The 16824-nt window shown below is 49.3% G+C and overlaps 1 protein-coding gene across 1 annotated transcript in view; it reads left to right on the forward strand.

The window, feature by feature from the left end:
* Positions 1 to 16561, forward strand: part of Antxrl (ANTXR like) — a 30514-nt gene extending 13953 nt beyond the window's left edge. Inside the window, exons 8-18 of the mRNA XM_052732356.1 lie at positions 9 to 89; positions 178 to 238; positions 5797 to 5895; positions 7350 to 7419; positions 7979 to 8069; positions 9095 to 9430; positions 10553 to 10591; positions 11318 to 11374; positions 11604 to 11735; positions 13194 to 13274; positions 16142 to 16561. Coding sequence (XP_052588316.1) covers positions 9 to 89; positions 178 to 238; positions 5797 to 5895; positions 7350 to 7419; positions 7979 to 8069; positions 9095 to 9430; positions 10553 to 10591; positions 11318 to 11374; positions 11604 to 11735; positions 13194 to 13274; positions 16142 to 16561 — 1467 coding nt within the window. The remainder of the gene's footprint in view (positions 1 to 8; positions 90 to 177; positions 239 to 5796; positions 5896 to 7349; positions 7420 to 7978; positions 8070 to 9094; positions 9431 to 10552; positions 10592 to 11317; positions 11375 to 11603; positions 11736 to 13193; positions 13275 to 16141) is intronic.
* Positions 16562 to 16824: the final 263 nt, after the last annotated feature.

The raw sequence follows: 16824 nt of genomic DNA on the forward strand, positions 1-16824 counted from the left end.
CATCACAGATCATCGAGATTGCAGACAGCCCAAATAACAGTTTTGGGGTCGACAACGGGTTCCCTGCTCTGCAGGACATCATTGACATGGTGAGTAAGTGGGATGTGGAAGACTGGGGGACCCGGTCTGCCTTCCCCAAGACTCACTAGCCTGCCCATTTCCATCTCCCTCTCTCAGCTTGTTTCCAAGTCCTGTACTGAAGTACTATCCGTGCAGCCTTCCAAGGTGTGTGTAAAAGGTAAGAGCTAAAGGGTCACAGACCTGGGCAAACGGTATAACTCAAGAGAGTGTGCACTGTAACTGTAATGAATTGCTAAACAGTCTTAAAAAAAAACCGAGCCAGATATTGGGGTGAAAGCTGAAAGATCAGAGAAACAGAACAAGCCACAGCCAACCTCACCTCGACAACTCCTCAGCCGATCCTGTTTCCATGACTCCTCAGACTGAAAGCCTCTGAGTCCTCATCCCTGAGAGTCCCAGTTGAACTGCACTTAGTTCCTGTCTTCTCATGCCTTATATACCGTTCTCCACACAGTCAAGTCACTTCCTGGGATTAAACGTGTGTGTGCTTCCCAAGCAAAGACATGAGATCTCAAGTGCTGGGATTAAAGGTGTGTGCCATCATGCCTGGCTCTGTTCCCAGTGTGGCCTTGAACTCACAGAGATTCAGACAGATCTCTGCCTCCCAAGTGATAGGACTAAGGGTGTGTGTGCCACCACTGTCTGGCCTCTATGTCTAATTTAGTGACTGGCTCTGTCCTTTGATCCCCAGATAAGTTTATTAGGGTACACAATGTATTGGGTACACAATATATCACCACAGTGTACATTTGCATGAGTGTGTATGGTTGTGGTATTGTTTCTGAGTGTGGTTTGTATGGGGTGTACATACTGTGCATCGTGCTTCCATGATATGTGTGGTACATGTGATAATATTGATCATCAACTTGGCAAGATCTAGAATTACCTAGAAGACAAACCTCTTAGCATGACTGTGAGGGAGTTTCTCGGCTGGGTTCATTGAAGTGGGAAAAACCACTCTAAGTATAGGCAGCACCATTCCATGGCCTGAGGTCCCAAGCTGAATAAATAAAAAGAAGAAAGGGAGCTGAGCACTGGCATTCACCTCTCTATTCTTTAGGACTGTGGATGCAATATGACCAAATGCCTCATGTTCCTGCCACCATGAACGTCTCTACGTGATGGCCTGTACTCTTGAACTGTGAACTGAAATAAACCCTTTCAGTTTAGTTTGGCTTGCATTTGTCACATCAACAGAAAAGTAACTAATACAGAAAACTGGTATCAGGAGTGATATTGTTGCTAAATTCTGACTGTGTTGTTCTTAAACCTTTGAAAATAGCTTGCAGGAAAAATGTCCAAAAGTTTGGAACATCAGCACAGAAAAGTCCAAGAATGCTCTAAGCAAAGCTTAGTGGGTCATTCTAGTGGAAGTTTGGAAGACCAGTATGCCAAGAGAAACATAGAAAGTGGAGGCCTTTAAAGACTATCAATACCTGGGTAGAGGCCATTGACATCATATTCTGGCTAGAAATGTGGCTGTATTGTGCTCGTGTCCTGAGAACTTCACTGAGGCTGAATCCAAACTTAAAGGGCTATTTGACAGAAGAAATCTCAAAACACAATAGCATTCAGAGTGTCATGGTTATTGCTCACTGCTAACCAGATCTACAGCAAGAGAGAGCCACGGGAGCAAAAGGGATATGAAAAATGTGCTATTTGCCTGGAGCAAAGGAGTGAATTTTAAGGTTGTGAACAAGGCTGGTACCGAGACAACATCTGTAGTTATGTCAAATCCTCGGTGTCTTTACAGAGAAACCCCCTGCCCAGAACAAGGGCACTAGGAAAGTGCCCTGAGGGCAAGACCCCTACCTATTAAACTGGTCCATCCTGTGAAAATGCAAATTTATTTGAAAAGAAAGAGCCTGAACTCGGAAGGGATTTCCAGTTCAAAAGTACCGTTCTAGGAAAGTGTTTTCTCAGACTCAGGAACCAAGACATATAAATGCCACTCTAGCTTTGTCGCATCCCAAACTGATGTCATTGACAGTGTCACTCATGTGATACTGGCTTTGTAGACACACAAGATGCAAGACTGACGGGTAATGGAGTCTTGTGAGAGCTCTTTGGGCCACCCAATGCAGGCTCAGAGCACTAGAGAGGAGAGACCCTAAGAGACCTTTGCTTAAAGCTGTCCAAGTGAAGCCTATGCTGCAGTGGACCCCAGCATGCTGGAGATACTGGAACCATGCAGCATCCACTGAAGGAAGCCACAGGCATGCTGTGGAGCTGGCCAAAGAGAGGCTATGTGTGCTGAAGGAATCGGGTCAGGAGGGCAGGGCTACACAAGCCCTTTCAACCCAGTGGCTCCAATATGAACTGCGCCATGCTGAACTTCCATGACGGTCTGTACCCTGGAACTGGGATTCAACATAAGCCCTTCTTTCTTAAGCTGTTGTAATGAGAGATTTTGTTGCAATAATGAGAAAGGAAATTAGCATGTATACACTTGTGTAAGGGTGATGTATGATCTGTGCACATGTGTTTCTATGTAGAAATGTGGGTGGACAGGAAATTTGGATTGTGTGTGTTATATGTTTATGACATACGTGGTGTGCGTGTGGGTATATATGATGGATGAATGTGTAAGTGTGATATTTTGTGTAATGTAAGTATAGAAAACTGAGCTGGAGTAGTTTGTAAAAAGTACATGTTCTGTGTATGCTGTGTGTGTTTTGTACGTAGAGCATCTTCATGTAATACTTCTGTGGTAAGGTTTATATGTATGTATGTAGTATGTCTTGTCTCTGCTACATGGGAGAGTTTGCGGAGAATATTATGGGAAGGGCACACGTGTGGTTTAATATGTGGGGAAGTGAATATTCATGGTATCTGTGTGGTATAGGTGGTGTTTGTGGTCTGTCTGGTAGAGATGTCTAAGTGTACTTCTGATGGATGTGTGTGAGCAGTGTGTGCATGGTATATGTAATATGATATGGGTTGTGGGGGGGCTGTGGAGGGAGTGGTTCAATAGGCATGGGAGGAGAATGTCTGATATATGATGTGCTATGCATGTTGGGTGTTCTGTGTTGTGATGTATTGTGGTGTAGAAGGGTATATAATGTGTATGTACCACATTATGTGTTTCTATGATATATGCTACATGTCTGAGTTTTAATGTGGCATGTGGTGTCTAGTATGTATTTATGAGATTTATGGCATATATTTATGCTATCTGCTATATAAGAATCCTATGTGTGTACAACTGTGAGTGTGGAATAAATCATGTGTGCTGCTTTGTATAGGGTATGGAATATGTCCATTTGTGAGTATTTATGTGATATTAAAGAACTTGAAGTGTGTGTGTGTGTGTGTGTGTGTGTGTGTTGTGTGATATGGGTGATTAAGTATGTCGTATTGTTAAAGGGTGCATGGTATTTATGTGCTTGTGTTGTAAGGTTATATATGCAGTATGCCTGTATATACAGTATGTAATATGCATTATATGTGTGTAGTACATAGTGTATATAGTATGTGCATAGTGTATATGAATGTGTGCCTATGAAGGTACTCTGTGTATGTAGGGTATATGTGGGGTATGAGCATGCAGGGAGTCACTATACTTTGGGAATAGTATGATGCACATTTGGAAGGTACATTCTGTAATTACATTGTGATATATGTGCAGATACTGCCTATTTATCTCAAAATAAAAGGTGTCGTTATAAGGCTAGGAAGAAGATATTTTTAAAACTCTCAAGGAAACCCTGAAAAATGGGATGGAGCCACCAATACATTCAGAGTACCTTGGCTTTGCTAGAGAAATCAGAAGCAGCTGGGATAGAAATTCCTACGGAGTTTCCACTTCTGCAAAATGGGGGCGGTGGCAAGGTGATCATATCCACGGGTGAAAACAAACCACTGGGCACAGTGGGCATCTACGTTGTTTCTGGAAGCAAGAGGAAACACCCATGCCTGGCAAAGACATCCACAAAGACAGCCATGCTTATTTCACCCCAGCATTGCCGTGGCCAACACCTGACCTTCAGGCCTAGAACTGACAAGGATAACCTCTGTCCATCCCAAGGTCCCTGCACCCGTGTGCCAAGGACACACATGTGTTTGCTTCTGGAGGAAGGATGCCTTTCTTTGTCAGTACTTGCATGCAGACTTGGTCCCGTGGAGCTGTGATTTGTACCCTGTAGAAGAGAGAGATGCGGGGAGCCCTGAGTCTCCTTTTACCACTGTGGACAGCTCAGTTCTTCGTATGCCTTCCAGTTCAGGCAGCTGAGTCCTGACCTCCGTATTCCCCAATGAGAGCCCAAGGCTCCAGGCTCGAGAAGACAGGACTATGCTTGCTTGTGAGCTGTGCCACCCTCAGCACCAATCTGAGGCAGAGTGCCACGTATGTGGGAGCTCCGGTACCCAGAAATAAGTTGGGAGATGTAGAGACAATGGATGGTGTGGGGACAGGTGCAGCATCTAGAGGCTCATAGGTGTTAAGGACAGAAGCTGGCCCTGGTATTTCCATCCCAGTCTTTGGCTCTGGGCTGCCCCTGCCCCTCCCCATGTTGTGGAAGAGTGAGGAGTCTGCTGTGCTGGAGGATGAAGGGAGAGAAGACCTCATGGAGTTTCTCTATGGAGCTTCTGAGATTTAAAATGGCTGTCTCTGACTGTCCTGGAACACACAGGCCTTGGTGTTTGGGCAGCTGTGACAATCCCCAAGTGAAAACACGAGTTGTCACTGTCTCCTCCCTGCAGCTGAACCAGGCGGCAGGTGCCTCCAGATACCTGCTCAGCCACTGAGCTGTTAAACTGTTGGCCATCTTGTGGAGGCCGCCACGTAAGAATACCTGTCACTTCCAGGGAAACCCAAGACAAGGAGGGGCCCAGACGACGAGTGTTTGCTTGAGGTGGCACTGTGTAGCCTGAGTGCTATGGAGCCTGGAGAGGGTCCTTGAGAAGGAGGGTCCTTGATCAACTACCCTGAGGCAGATGAAATACACGGGAGGCAGAAATGAGTGGGCCCTGGCCCCCAAGGCAAATGAGGAAAATGTAGAGGAATCCTGCCTTTGGAGTTACTCACCCAGTCGTCCTCTCTGTGTTCTTTTTGTATGGTGTCAGTGTCAGGGAACTGTTCACTGACGTTAGGAAGACCTGGCTAAACCCCAGAGTGATGGACAAGGTGGATGAGGATGAAGAAGGATGTGTTGACCTGTGTCTGAGACGGGCCATCTCCTTCAAAGGGACTCTATTGGGTGGGTCAGGGACCAGATCTCTTCCCTATGTCCCAGCCCTTGTTCTTGGGGTCTCTATTAATACACCATAAAACACATGAAAGAATTGATATTCTTCATGCTCAGTGGTACCACAGGCATCAAGTAGGGAGCTGGTCCCTAACCCTGTGCAGAGAAGGCCCTGTCTCTGCTACAGTGCCCATGCAGATTAAGAAGTTCATGAGGTCTCCAAGCAGGAAGGTTTCAGCTGAGTTGGCCTAGCTTGGAACAGAGCTGGGACTTTGGACTAGTTGGGTCAGAGATCACAGTAGGACTTCTAACTGTGCAAGGCCCCTTCCAACTATATTAGAATGGATATTCAGTGGCACCAGATGAGGATTTTCCCTACAAAGTCCCACAGATGTTGGTTCAGACACTGATGCTCTTTCATAAAGGCCCCTGAGAATTCCTTTTCAGGATAGCCCTTCATGAAAGGTAAGACCAGAGAGAACATGGCACCCAACTCTTCCACTCCAACAGTTAAATGTTCTTCTTGCAGACTCCTACAAAGTAAACATTAGCGGACATGGGTTTGACAATGCGAAAGCCCTGAGCCAAGTGCTTTGCAGATTCACGTTCAGTGACTCCAGAATCGTTGGTAAGTCATCCCTTGGTATCTCTGAAGTACACATTACCACACAGAATCATTTCTCTAAGCCAGCCATTTTTTCTGCTCTCGCTGACCACGTCCAGTGGACACTGGGGAGCTAAAGGCAGCGTGAACCAATGGAAAAAGGACCGAGAGGCATGCCTAGCCACACCACCCTTCATACAAACATGGGGGAAGAATAAACCCCAGCTCCCAAAAGCATCTGAGGCTGGCAAACACTGGCCTGTCCTCCCTCCAGCATGGTTTAGTCTTCCTGAGGGTCGAATACCAAAACCTGGTGTCTGCAGGTGGGACAGAGCAGCAGCCTCCAGACTGAGCCTGGAAGATGGCCAGAAACTCTTTCTGGACAGCTGTTCATCAGAGCACACAGAGGGGAAACCAAGGGTTGGGGTGTTGGAAGCCTAGCCAATGGGGATACAGCTCAGCTCTGGGCTTTTTGCCCCCAGCTCAGTGGACTGGGAAGAGAATGTGTTAGAATTAGCAGCTTCTGTCACAGCTACAAAATTCTCCTCAGGCTCCCAAAGAAGGAAAAGAAAAATCTCTGTTCCCTTATGAGCCTTCTCCAGCTCTGTAAACAACACAACTATCCACCCACCCACTTCCTGGGTCTAACCCTGGCCACCATTCTTGATCCTCTTATCCTATTCCTGAACGCAGTCCACCAGCATTCCATGTTGCCTTTGTCTGGAGCCTCCACAGCCCCTGACAGATACATCGCACTAGCAGTAACACAAAACTTCTTCCCAGAGCCCACACTTCCAGACTCACTCCTTTCAGCAACTTACCAGCTCCGTTTGCCTCTCACTTAGGCCAGAGCCCCCAGCCCTAAGATCATCTCCTGGCTGCTCCTAGCTCAGACATCAGCAGCTCACACAGAACCAATGTCAATGGACATGGTTCACCAAACACAGACGTACCAGGAATTGAACAGGGTCTTGAAGCACCCATGGCCTATGGTTAGTAGTTCACAACCCACATAGTGTAACCCCTGACACTCTCACCACTGAGTAACTAAATTTCAGGCAAGGCATCATTTCATGTGTAAATACCAATTTCTTTAAACCAGAATTCCTATCTCTAAAGGAAGGGACACATCATGGTCACTGCGCATCTGTCCTTTCCCACCCCTCTGTCTGCTCACCCATGTCACAGTACACTGCACTCTGTCTTTTACCTTGTCCTCTGTGTCTTTGTTGGGCTTGTTTGCTCTCTTCCCCTCAATCCCCAACAAACGAGCCCTGGGGTACAGGAGCCCTTGCTGCGTGTACCTGCTGGGTACCAGAGTGCTGTTCTGAGGTGGGCAGAGTTGGGACTCAGCAGGTGTCCTTGAATAAAAAGAGGCAGGGGGAGTAGGCTTTCATCAACCAGTGGCAGCCCTCAGTCAGAGGGTGACAGTGGAGGAAGAACACCCCAACTGATAATCCTGTGTCATTTTCTTTTAGATGAAGCCCCCATTGACAAGAATGAGAACACTATATCCTGTCCTGGACCAAAGATACTGCATACTGGAGAGTAAGTGTCCCTTGTGGGAGGCCTTAGGGATGGTCTGGTAGTCGCTGTTTATCAGAGGAAGTACCCCTTGCCAGAAGCCTTAGTGGGGAGTCCAACAGTTGATGTTTCCCAGCTTGTGGAGAATCTGGGGTGTGCCCTTGCTGTACAGCACCTGTCTGCCTGTATGTGGGTCCCATTTCCCTTCTGCATGCCTCTGTTAGTGACCCTGGTGGTATTCAGGAATACATAGTGCCCAGGCACTGCTGAGGGCAGAATGGAAAAGATGATGGGTTCGAGGGCTCGAACCTGTGCTTGCATACCTCCCTGATTCCTGAGTTCATGGCCATTATGGCCATATGACATGAGGGCCTCTTATGGCCTATCATTCCTATGCACCATCACTGCAGAGGTTGACTCTTTATACTTTGGGGAGTAAAGTTTCTCTACCCACCTCTTCACTACAGGGAGTCCTATGCTAGAATTTCAGCATCATTACCCTGAGGATTGATGTGTGCAACACTTTTAGCTAACTGCGCCTCCAGGGCTCTTTCCATCATCTAGTCTCTTTTCTGTGCATCAGGGAAGTCTTTCTTGAAGTCAGTCTGAACAATGGCCTCTCCTTCATTGGGAACAAACTCACCATAACCGGTAACAGCTGTGGGAATACTGAGGTAAGAGCCAAGGGTGTTGCAGATCTACCTAGAGCTCAAATGATGGTCACAAAAGGCATGCCACACAAGTAGCAGTTTCTTGAAGAGCCACCTGGGACAGGTATAAGGCTTTGCCAGACAGTCTAGAACATGTAGGGCACACGACAGCTCCACATGAATGTGCCAAGCCCAGGAATCCTGAGTTCTGCCGGCAGCAGTCAAAGATGTGTGCCAGTGAATCGGATTCCCAGTAGCTAATATGGACCCAAATCCACTCGGGCCTCACCCCTTCTCCCCGTCCCAAACCTGCTTGGTGACTCCTGTCATTTACCATGTCCTCAGTTTCCCCTCTCCTCTATATTTCTGGCTGCTCCTCTGTGGGTTTACAACCACCTGCAGGGCACCCTCTCCTGCTGTGGTGGTGGGGAGCTGTCAATCATCACCTGCAGGGCATCCTCTCTGCTCTCCTGCTGTGGTGGGAGACCTGTCTGGAATGTGAAGCCCTCAGCTCAGCCAGGGCCCCTGAGGAGGAAAGTGCTGCTCCTCAATGTGCAGCTTTTCAGCTCCACATCCATCCTCCTAGCACCTGAGACCAGTGCAGTGTGACTAGGGGGTATGCCCAGGAGACGGAGCCTTGTGTCCACTTGTGACAACTCTTGAGTTCTTCTCAAGATTCAGAGGGAGGAGGGGGTGAGCTTCTCAGACAGAGCTGAGAGACACAGAGATCAGCCATAGAAGGTAGACCCACATCTGGCCCTGTACCTCTTCAGTGGCCCAGCAGCCTGACCATCTCCTAGAGATCACCTACAGCCTAGAGCACTGTCAGCCGAGGCCACAGTGAGAACTGGTATCCTCAGGTCATGGAAAGCCCTGAGTCTTCTAGGTTTGGGGCTGGGAAAAGTTGGCTGCCCTCTGAGGACTAGCCTGGGCCACTAACCCTGCTGTAGCCCCTGGTGTCTAGGAAAGCCGGGTGGAGAGAATTCGTGTACAGATAAGAAGCAAGGGGTGGGCACAGGGGAAGAAGCCACTGTCACTATCTGCCACAGGGAGACGCACTCAGCGGCAGCAGGAGCGGTTCCATACCCAGCCAGCTGCAGCAGGAAGACCCAGGCCTGGTCCCAGTTGACACAAAGCAAGCCGACACAAAGCAAGCAGACACAAACGACACAAAGCAAGCGGACACAAACGACACAAAGCAAGCGGACACAAAGCAAGCGGACACAAACGACACAAAGCAAGCCGCCGTCCCGGTCTCCAGGGCAATCAACAAGCCAGCAAGAGACAGCACCAACTTCGACTGGAACTTGCTCCTCTTAATCCCGGTCTTGCTGGTGGCTGTCCTGCTGCTGCTGTGCTGCTCTTGGAAGTTGTGCCGCAGGAAGGTTAAGTCCCCTACCCACCCCTCCCCCTTTGCCCTGGCTCCTACACTCCTACACACATGCCCCCTCTCCAAGGAACAGTGTCTTGGGGCAGTACTATAATCCAGCCTGCTGGCAATTTCTCATCTAAGGTCCTCAAATCATCCAGAAGAGACACAAACTCTTAAGTTTAAACATCCAAGCCCTAGACCAGCCTGGGTTCTAAGAATTCTCCAGCCTAGTTGACCCAGGAATTCAGTCTGAGATGCTTGGGCTGTAAGCTAAGGCTGGCCCTGGAGAGAGGCTATCCCAGCACCCTTAGACCGGTGCCGTCTTGTATCAGCTACACACCTACAGGTCTCGTGTGGCCAAACCTCAGAGGTGCCCCTGTATGTCAGGACAGGATCCCCCATGTAGTCCCAGTGGCCCCATACACAGGATGAAGTCTATCAGGCATGATTAGTAACCACTAAAGCAGAGCTCCCTTTGACGTCAGCCCCTTTCCTGACCCCAGTATATCACACAGCCCCATACTGGGCTGCAGAAGCACGGAGAAGCAGCAGAGCTACCCCGCCTCACCAGGGGTTGCAGTTCCTGTTCTGGCTTCAGGGTGAAATGCACCCACCCAGAGACGTAGCCAGGGATTGGCTAAAGCAGAGCAGGATCCAAGGATGACACTGGCATCCTGGGACAGTGTGGGAGAAGGCAGAAGAGCTGGGGAGCTGGGATGGAAGGAACCCTCCAGGGAGCTGGAGGAGGAAGTAGCAGCCCTGGGACACAGCTCCTCCCAGGGATGCAGAGAGTGAAAGGCCCTAGAGGGGGTTATGGGAAGACTGAAGGACAGTGAGCTTCTACCAAGGGGAAGGAGGAGTGTGGGCTCCCCTGCGGCTGGGCTCTGACAGGTGTGGAGTGCTCCAGCTGTGGGCCTCTCTAGGGACCAGAACCTTGGTTCAGGTGGTCTCCTGATGGGGCTGCCTGGGGCCAGGTAGAGCCTCCTGGACACAGCACCACAGCACTGGGCACCCACATAGGCATCCCCAGGCCATGTTGTCTCCGTGCTCCAAGCCAGGGTCCCTTCTGCCTGCAGGGCCAAGGCAGAGCCCACCCTAACCACTCCAGCCCACGTCTGTCTGTTTCACGTTCCAGCCTAAGAAGCCGCCACCAACTGCACCACCGTCGGAGAAGGTGAGTTGTGTAGGGGAAGAGGGTGACACTGTCACACTAACCTTCAAGAGGCATCATGAAGCCCGAGCTCAGAATCCCTCACTACTTTGGCAGTGAATAGGGAGAATGCAGATCCAGGATTATATGGGAAAGCCATGGGACTCAAAATAACGTCACCCAGGCAACACCATTACCAGACCTGCAGCATTTCCCAATCATCAGGGCTTGGTGGTCCTGCTCCAGTGTGCGTGCAGCTGTCCATTGCTGAATTGTCATCTTTCAATGGATCCCATAGGCCTCTCTGTTGAATGCCAAGGATGCAAACCAGTTCTTAGTGTAGGAGCTGCATGCATCAGATCCAGGTCTCCATCTTCAGGTTCAGAGCCTTTGGGCTTCTTTACACCTGTCTCCATCATCTGCTGCAAGGGCCAAGAGCTCCCCTGAGGTCAGCCCAGGGCTGGGGAAGGCAGAAGATATCCTAACTGACCTTGAGCTATGAGGGGTGTCCCCAGCTGAGCACAGGGACCAGATGATGAAACAACTGTGCCTTCTTTGGGGTAGGAACCAGAAGGGGTAATGAAAGGCTGGAGCAGGCAGAGACTGGACCTGGGCCTGTGTTGAGGTGGGACCAGCTCTCCTCTCCATGGGGGAAAGTGCTAGCTGCAGAGTAGCCCTGGGAGCCTGCCGCTGTAAGGCCAGAGCCCGATGGAGGGGACTATCACCTGACATTTCCCATTCTCTGCACAGCCTCCAGGCCAGGCTTCTGCTGTCAAGAGTGGCCTCGAGAGAACCAAGAGCACAGAAGTGAGCTGCTGGCATTTGGGGAAGCTCAGCATCTGCAAACCAGAGGGGCTTTGGTTATTTTTCTCATGGATGACCCTCCCCCAGGGTGTGGGTTACAGTCAGTCTCCCATTCACTCTGCAACATTTGCTGGCTGCCCCCCCATCCCCCAGTGCATGTGTATGTAAGAGACAGTGTGCCCCTGTTCAAGAAGCTGTGAGCAAGACACAGACCAACTCTTTTCACTTCCAGGAGCCAGAAGAAGAGGAGCGGCCCCCTCCTTCTACATCACCACCTGCTCCTCATGCCCACCCTCCTCCAGCTGTCAACCCAAACCCTACTGTGATTGTTGCCTGCTGTGGCTGTGGAAACAGAAGGGTGCAGGTGACTGGGGTTGGGCAAGCTGTGACCCTAGGCTCAGCTAGGGAAGGCCGGCACAGTCAATCATCACTACAGAGGTCTGAGTGTGGGCAGGATACAGGACATGTATCACTGTATGTCCGAGGACACCTGAATCCCTGTCTTTCTCCCATGGCTAGAGGAGAACAGCACACAGGAGGGTTCTCCAAGTGCTTGCATCCCTCTTCTGCAGTTTATAGTTTCCTGGACATGGCCATTGTGCCCTGTCTTGACAGTCTCTGGTTCCCGTGTCATTGTCTCAGCCCCAACAATGGCTTTGCTGTCACACTTAGTCTGTAGATAAATGAGCCAAGATGGATTGGGTGTATCTTGCAAGGTCAGATACAACAAAAACAGAAAAGACCAGTCATGAGCTACCACCTGTCCACCTTGAAAACTGATCAAATGCCAGTGACCCTGGCCAGCCAGGACCAAGTTTCTTCATAGACAAGTAGAAGAGTTGATCCAGCAGTCCTGATGCCCACTGAGATGGGCAAAGAGTTACAAGATGAAGGTAGTTGGCATGGAGGTCTTAAGGGACATCACAAACTTCTTATGTGGAGTTGAGCCCCAGAAACCAACAGTCATTCATCTGAAGCCCCTCCTCCCAGGAGGTCCAGGTCACTCCAAGAAAGGGGGAAGACAGGAAGCAGCCCCAGGCCCCAACATGGAGACCCTACAAGAACAATACAAGGAAGAGCGAGCCCCCAGTTTCCTCCCGGCTTGGAGCCATCCTCCATGGCCTGCCTCTGTCTGTGGTGGTCCCATTGCTTCCTCCTGAGCTCTTCTAAATATTCTGGAGTCGCCAATGTCATCTGAGAGCCACACCTGCCCATTCCCTGTCTGAGAACCACAAAGAAACCAACACAGGTCTCCTGAGAGGAAAATGGCCACTGCCGTTGATCTGGCCTCCGCCACCCACTCCATAGGGCCAACGGGCTCTGAGCTGCAGGGCTGAGACTATCAGTTTCACTACAGTTAGGCCCAGGGTCCCTCTCACCTCCCCACCTTCCTTTACTCTACCCGGGCCCATGGCAGCTGGCCCTGATGGAGACATGGGCGTCTTGCCTGTCTGACCTGTGTGGCCCAAGTTCTGGCTTTTTCCCTCTTCCCAGACCTTCTACCCAGAACCTTCACAAAACCCATAGCTCCCCTGGAGGCCTCTGCTTGCCACCACACACCCCTCAAACTTCTGGACTTCTCCAGAGCAACTGACAATTCTTTCCACTCAAAACACTGTTTTGTTCCAGGTTGTTCTAAATTCTGTGTGTTCCACAGCGACCACTATGGCCATCCAAGTCTTTAGACTGGTCCCTCTTAGGAGAGGATGGGTTTTGTCTTCTTGTGTCCATGTTGACAGAGTTCTAGGTAATGTGAACCTCAGTGTCTTTGGAGGACAGCTCCCGTGCCCTCTGCTTGCTCATGATCACATCTGCTTTTCAGGGAAGCCTGGACACATGCTACAACTACTTTCAACCAAGCTGCCACCAGATGCCAGTGATGTGGTGTCATCCCAAGGTCCAGGTGAGCCAGACACAGGGACCTCTAAGGCACAGAGCAGCCACTGCTTTATGTTTTAAACTCTCAGTGTTCTGACCCCACAGACTCGTCGGAGCCGTGCACTGAGAAGGGTGGGGTTTAGCTGGGACTGCTCCCTTCAGGGTTTACTATGAGTAAGTGTCAAGTGGGGCCTGAAGTCCCTCGCAGGGACTTACAAAATTGAGTGTCAGCTAGCACCTGTAGCTCCCTTCAAGGCACAAAGTAAGATGTCCACTGCTACACCCTCTGCAGGAACAGATAAAGGTGCCATCTGGCAACTGTTTAGAGCAGGGATTCAGGAGGGCTTCAGCGGGGGCCTGAAGCTTCCTGCAGGACAGTCAGCCTGCAGCACTCAGCTTGTGTGTGTAGGACCAAACACTAGCCCAGCCCACTTGGCAAGTTCAGGCAGGTTCCTGCATGAAGGCACTCTGGGATGCTCCATCAGGCTGGTCTTCTGTCTGAGCAAAGAAGAACTGTCTAAGCGGGAACCCACTTCAGGACATCCTGGGGGACTTAACCTCAGCCTAGCAGCAGGGAGTGGAGGCAGCAGTCAGGGACCCTGCTCATGTCATGTCCCACTACAGGCTACTTGAGTGCACCATGCTACCCTTCCTGAAGGGCCCTTCAGGCAAAGCCTCACCCAGGCCCGCTTTTTTTGGTAGGCAACGAAAGCAATAGGGACAAGATCCTGGTGGAACTGTTGTGCCTCTCCTTCCCTCCCTGTGCCACCCAGTGGAAAGGCTGTTTCTAAGCTCCTCATCCTGGCTAGTTATGGCATGCAGGCATGAGGACTCAAAGAGGGTCTCAGAAGTTAATAAACCTGTGCAGAGGGGCCCTGACCTTGAACTTTGGAGGGACTCTTCCTAGAACCTCATCCAGTAGCTTGTTTGTTCCTGTCAGTTCACAGGCTTTTGTGCCTCAACTAGTCATAACCCATGAGATTATTTAGAAGTTTCACTTTACCGCAAACCTGGGCATTTTTGTAGCAGAAGTAAGTGGTTTTGTTTGCTTTGAACCTTAACAAAATGAATGTCTGCACCATGGCCTTCGACTTCTTGAAGCAATTTGTCTAGTTGGCACCGTCTCCTTCATAAATACATACAAAATTCAGGCCAGTTTGTGATCCTTGAGCCAAACCCACCGAAGTCTCAGTTCTCTTCAGTCAGTGCTTTATCTCTCTGCCTGTTAAGCTGATGGGAAACAGGCTCAGTGTGGGAACCCTGACCCTGTCCTCCTGAACAGAGTCTACAACAACGATGGGATGTCCCCAAGCCCACTCATCTTTCTACGCTCACTGCCCCGCCAGGAACTGCTTGGAGCCTGGGCCTCATTTTATTCTCACAACTGCCTCAGAGAAACTGTAACTTCCTTTTAGATAGACATGGTCTAAGGACTTCCCATAAGTGAATGATTAACCAAACCAACAACTCTACTGTTGGAAGGAAAGTAAAGACCCTCAAAGTCAAGAAACCTTTCAATAGTCATAGTCAGGAGCCAGCCAGCACAGCACCCTCCAGCCCAGCTCCAGACATTTTGTTGTGTGTGTGCCTCTTTCTCTGTCCTGCTGTCTTCATAGCTGTGGAAACTGAGGCACTGGCATTTAGTTTGGGGCTCAGCATGGCGAGGTTGTTGAGTGGTACAGCCAGGTTGTGAACCGACCCTTCTGTATCCAGGCTCTGTCCCAAGTATCATGGCGTCAGGGTGATCAATGGAAACATTTGGACAGGACATCTTATAGTATAAAGTGTGATATATGCAAAGTGTTTGTGAATATTCATATCTTGTGGGACTTAAAGTGACTGCTTAGTGCCCAACATTTAGAATGTTCTTTTTTGTTCTTGAAGTTCACAAATAAGCAAGATATGAAAGAGCCCAATTATTTACAGACACATGTAAACAAACCAAAATGGAAATAAGAATTTCCACAGCATCTTAACTATGCAGAGGAAGCAAAATAATTAGACCTGTAAAGCCAAGAGTGAAATTGCCAGAAACAATCATGAGGTCCTTTGAGGTCCTTGCAGACATACTTCACAGAAACCAGAAAGATACTTGTGATAATACTGGAAATGGTTTGTAGAAAGCCATTCACAGGCCTGAGGCAGATGCCAGGTTCTTTAAGACAACTTGTTTAAAACAGCTAGGTAAAAGAGACTTTTCTGATACCATCCTAATCAACAATCAGAGAAACTCTCCAAAAATAATGATTCACTTGGGAATACTGGGGCATTGCAATGAGGATCCCACATTCCAGAGCAGGCTGTGTGCACATTAAAAGAATAAAGGGAAACTTTAAAGACAAAAATTAGAAGGTTCACACAAGTGACTTTGAGACAATAACCTTCGGCCACAAGGAATCATAAAAGAATATTAAAGGATCTAGAACAAATGTACCAATGCCACCAGCCCACACCTTTGATCATCAATGAGTGGATGTCCTTGTGGATGCTTTTTTGTAAGGGATTTAAAAGGCAATATATCTTTAGGCATCTGGGCTAAGGGTTACTATGGAGTTACTGTGTATGCACAGCCATTGATGTGTGAACTTTGTGGTGATCTTTGGGCAATGTGGTCCTAGCTGTGTTTTATGGTAGTTTTTCTATATGAATGATATTTCCTCCTTCATAAATAATCAGCTTTCCTTGTTTGAATCTTGGTTTATATTAGGACTTGACACAAGTGACTCCATGTTGATTATGATTTGATTTGATTCAAAGGAGCATCCACAAGGCCAGCACTGCCAGTTGAATCCTGATGTGTCCTGACTCTACCACCTGAAGTCAGACAACCTCAGCCTTCTGGCCCAAGTCCAACGACACCTCTGTGAACTTGTGTTTTTCTCCTTCCTCCAGGGGCGATGCGCCAACTTCACTGTCGTGAATCCCGGCTGCTCACCGGCCTCCTGCAGCCCAAAGATTTGCCTCAGTCCCAATAGAAACTGTTTCCATCTCACACAAGCACCGTGCACCTCAAGGCTTGTCCTTCAACCCAACGGGGAGTGTTTCAGCATCCCACAGGCATCCTGCAGCTCAAAGATCTGCCTGGGAAACAGCCGAGAATGTCTCCCTGTTACACAGACTCTGTGCTCAAAGATGTGCCTACCAAATCAGAAGTACTACACTATCAACTATCCACAGTCCCCATGCCCAACCAGGTGTACCGGGTCTCCCTCCAGGATGCTCCCTCTGCTCACTCCCCACACCCGCCAATCTGTAGAATCCCTTTGTCACACCCACCCCCGTCACCCATCCTCTAAAAGACAAAATTTCTAAGTTTAAGAGGCTTTTGTTTATTGCATTGGACACGTGAACCAGGTCTTAGACTGTAGTGAGAAAGCTCTGGTTTGCTGCTAATCAGCACGCTCCATATCTAGAGAGATGCTCACCATCTGAGGTGAGATTCTGCTGCAGGTACAGGCAAAGCCCTCTGGTCCCACTTCCTACAAGTCTGTCTTCATCTCTCTGCAAAGGCTAGGACGAATGGGATCACCCTCGAAGGTCTCTGTGAAACTGCCCCTCCCAATCCTTACATGCCC

The sequence above is a fragment of the Peromyscus californicus genome, unplaced genomic scaffold (assembly GCF_007827085.1).
Source record: "Peromyscus californicus insignis strain IS unplaced genomic scaffold, ASM782708v3 Scaffold_12__1_contigs__length_115047231, whole genome shotgun sequence".
NCBI classification, from domain to species: domain Eukaryota; kingdom Metazoa; phylum Chordata; class Mammalia; order Rodentia; family Cricetidae; genus Peromyscus; species Peromyscus californicus.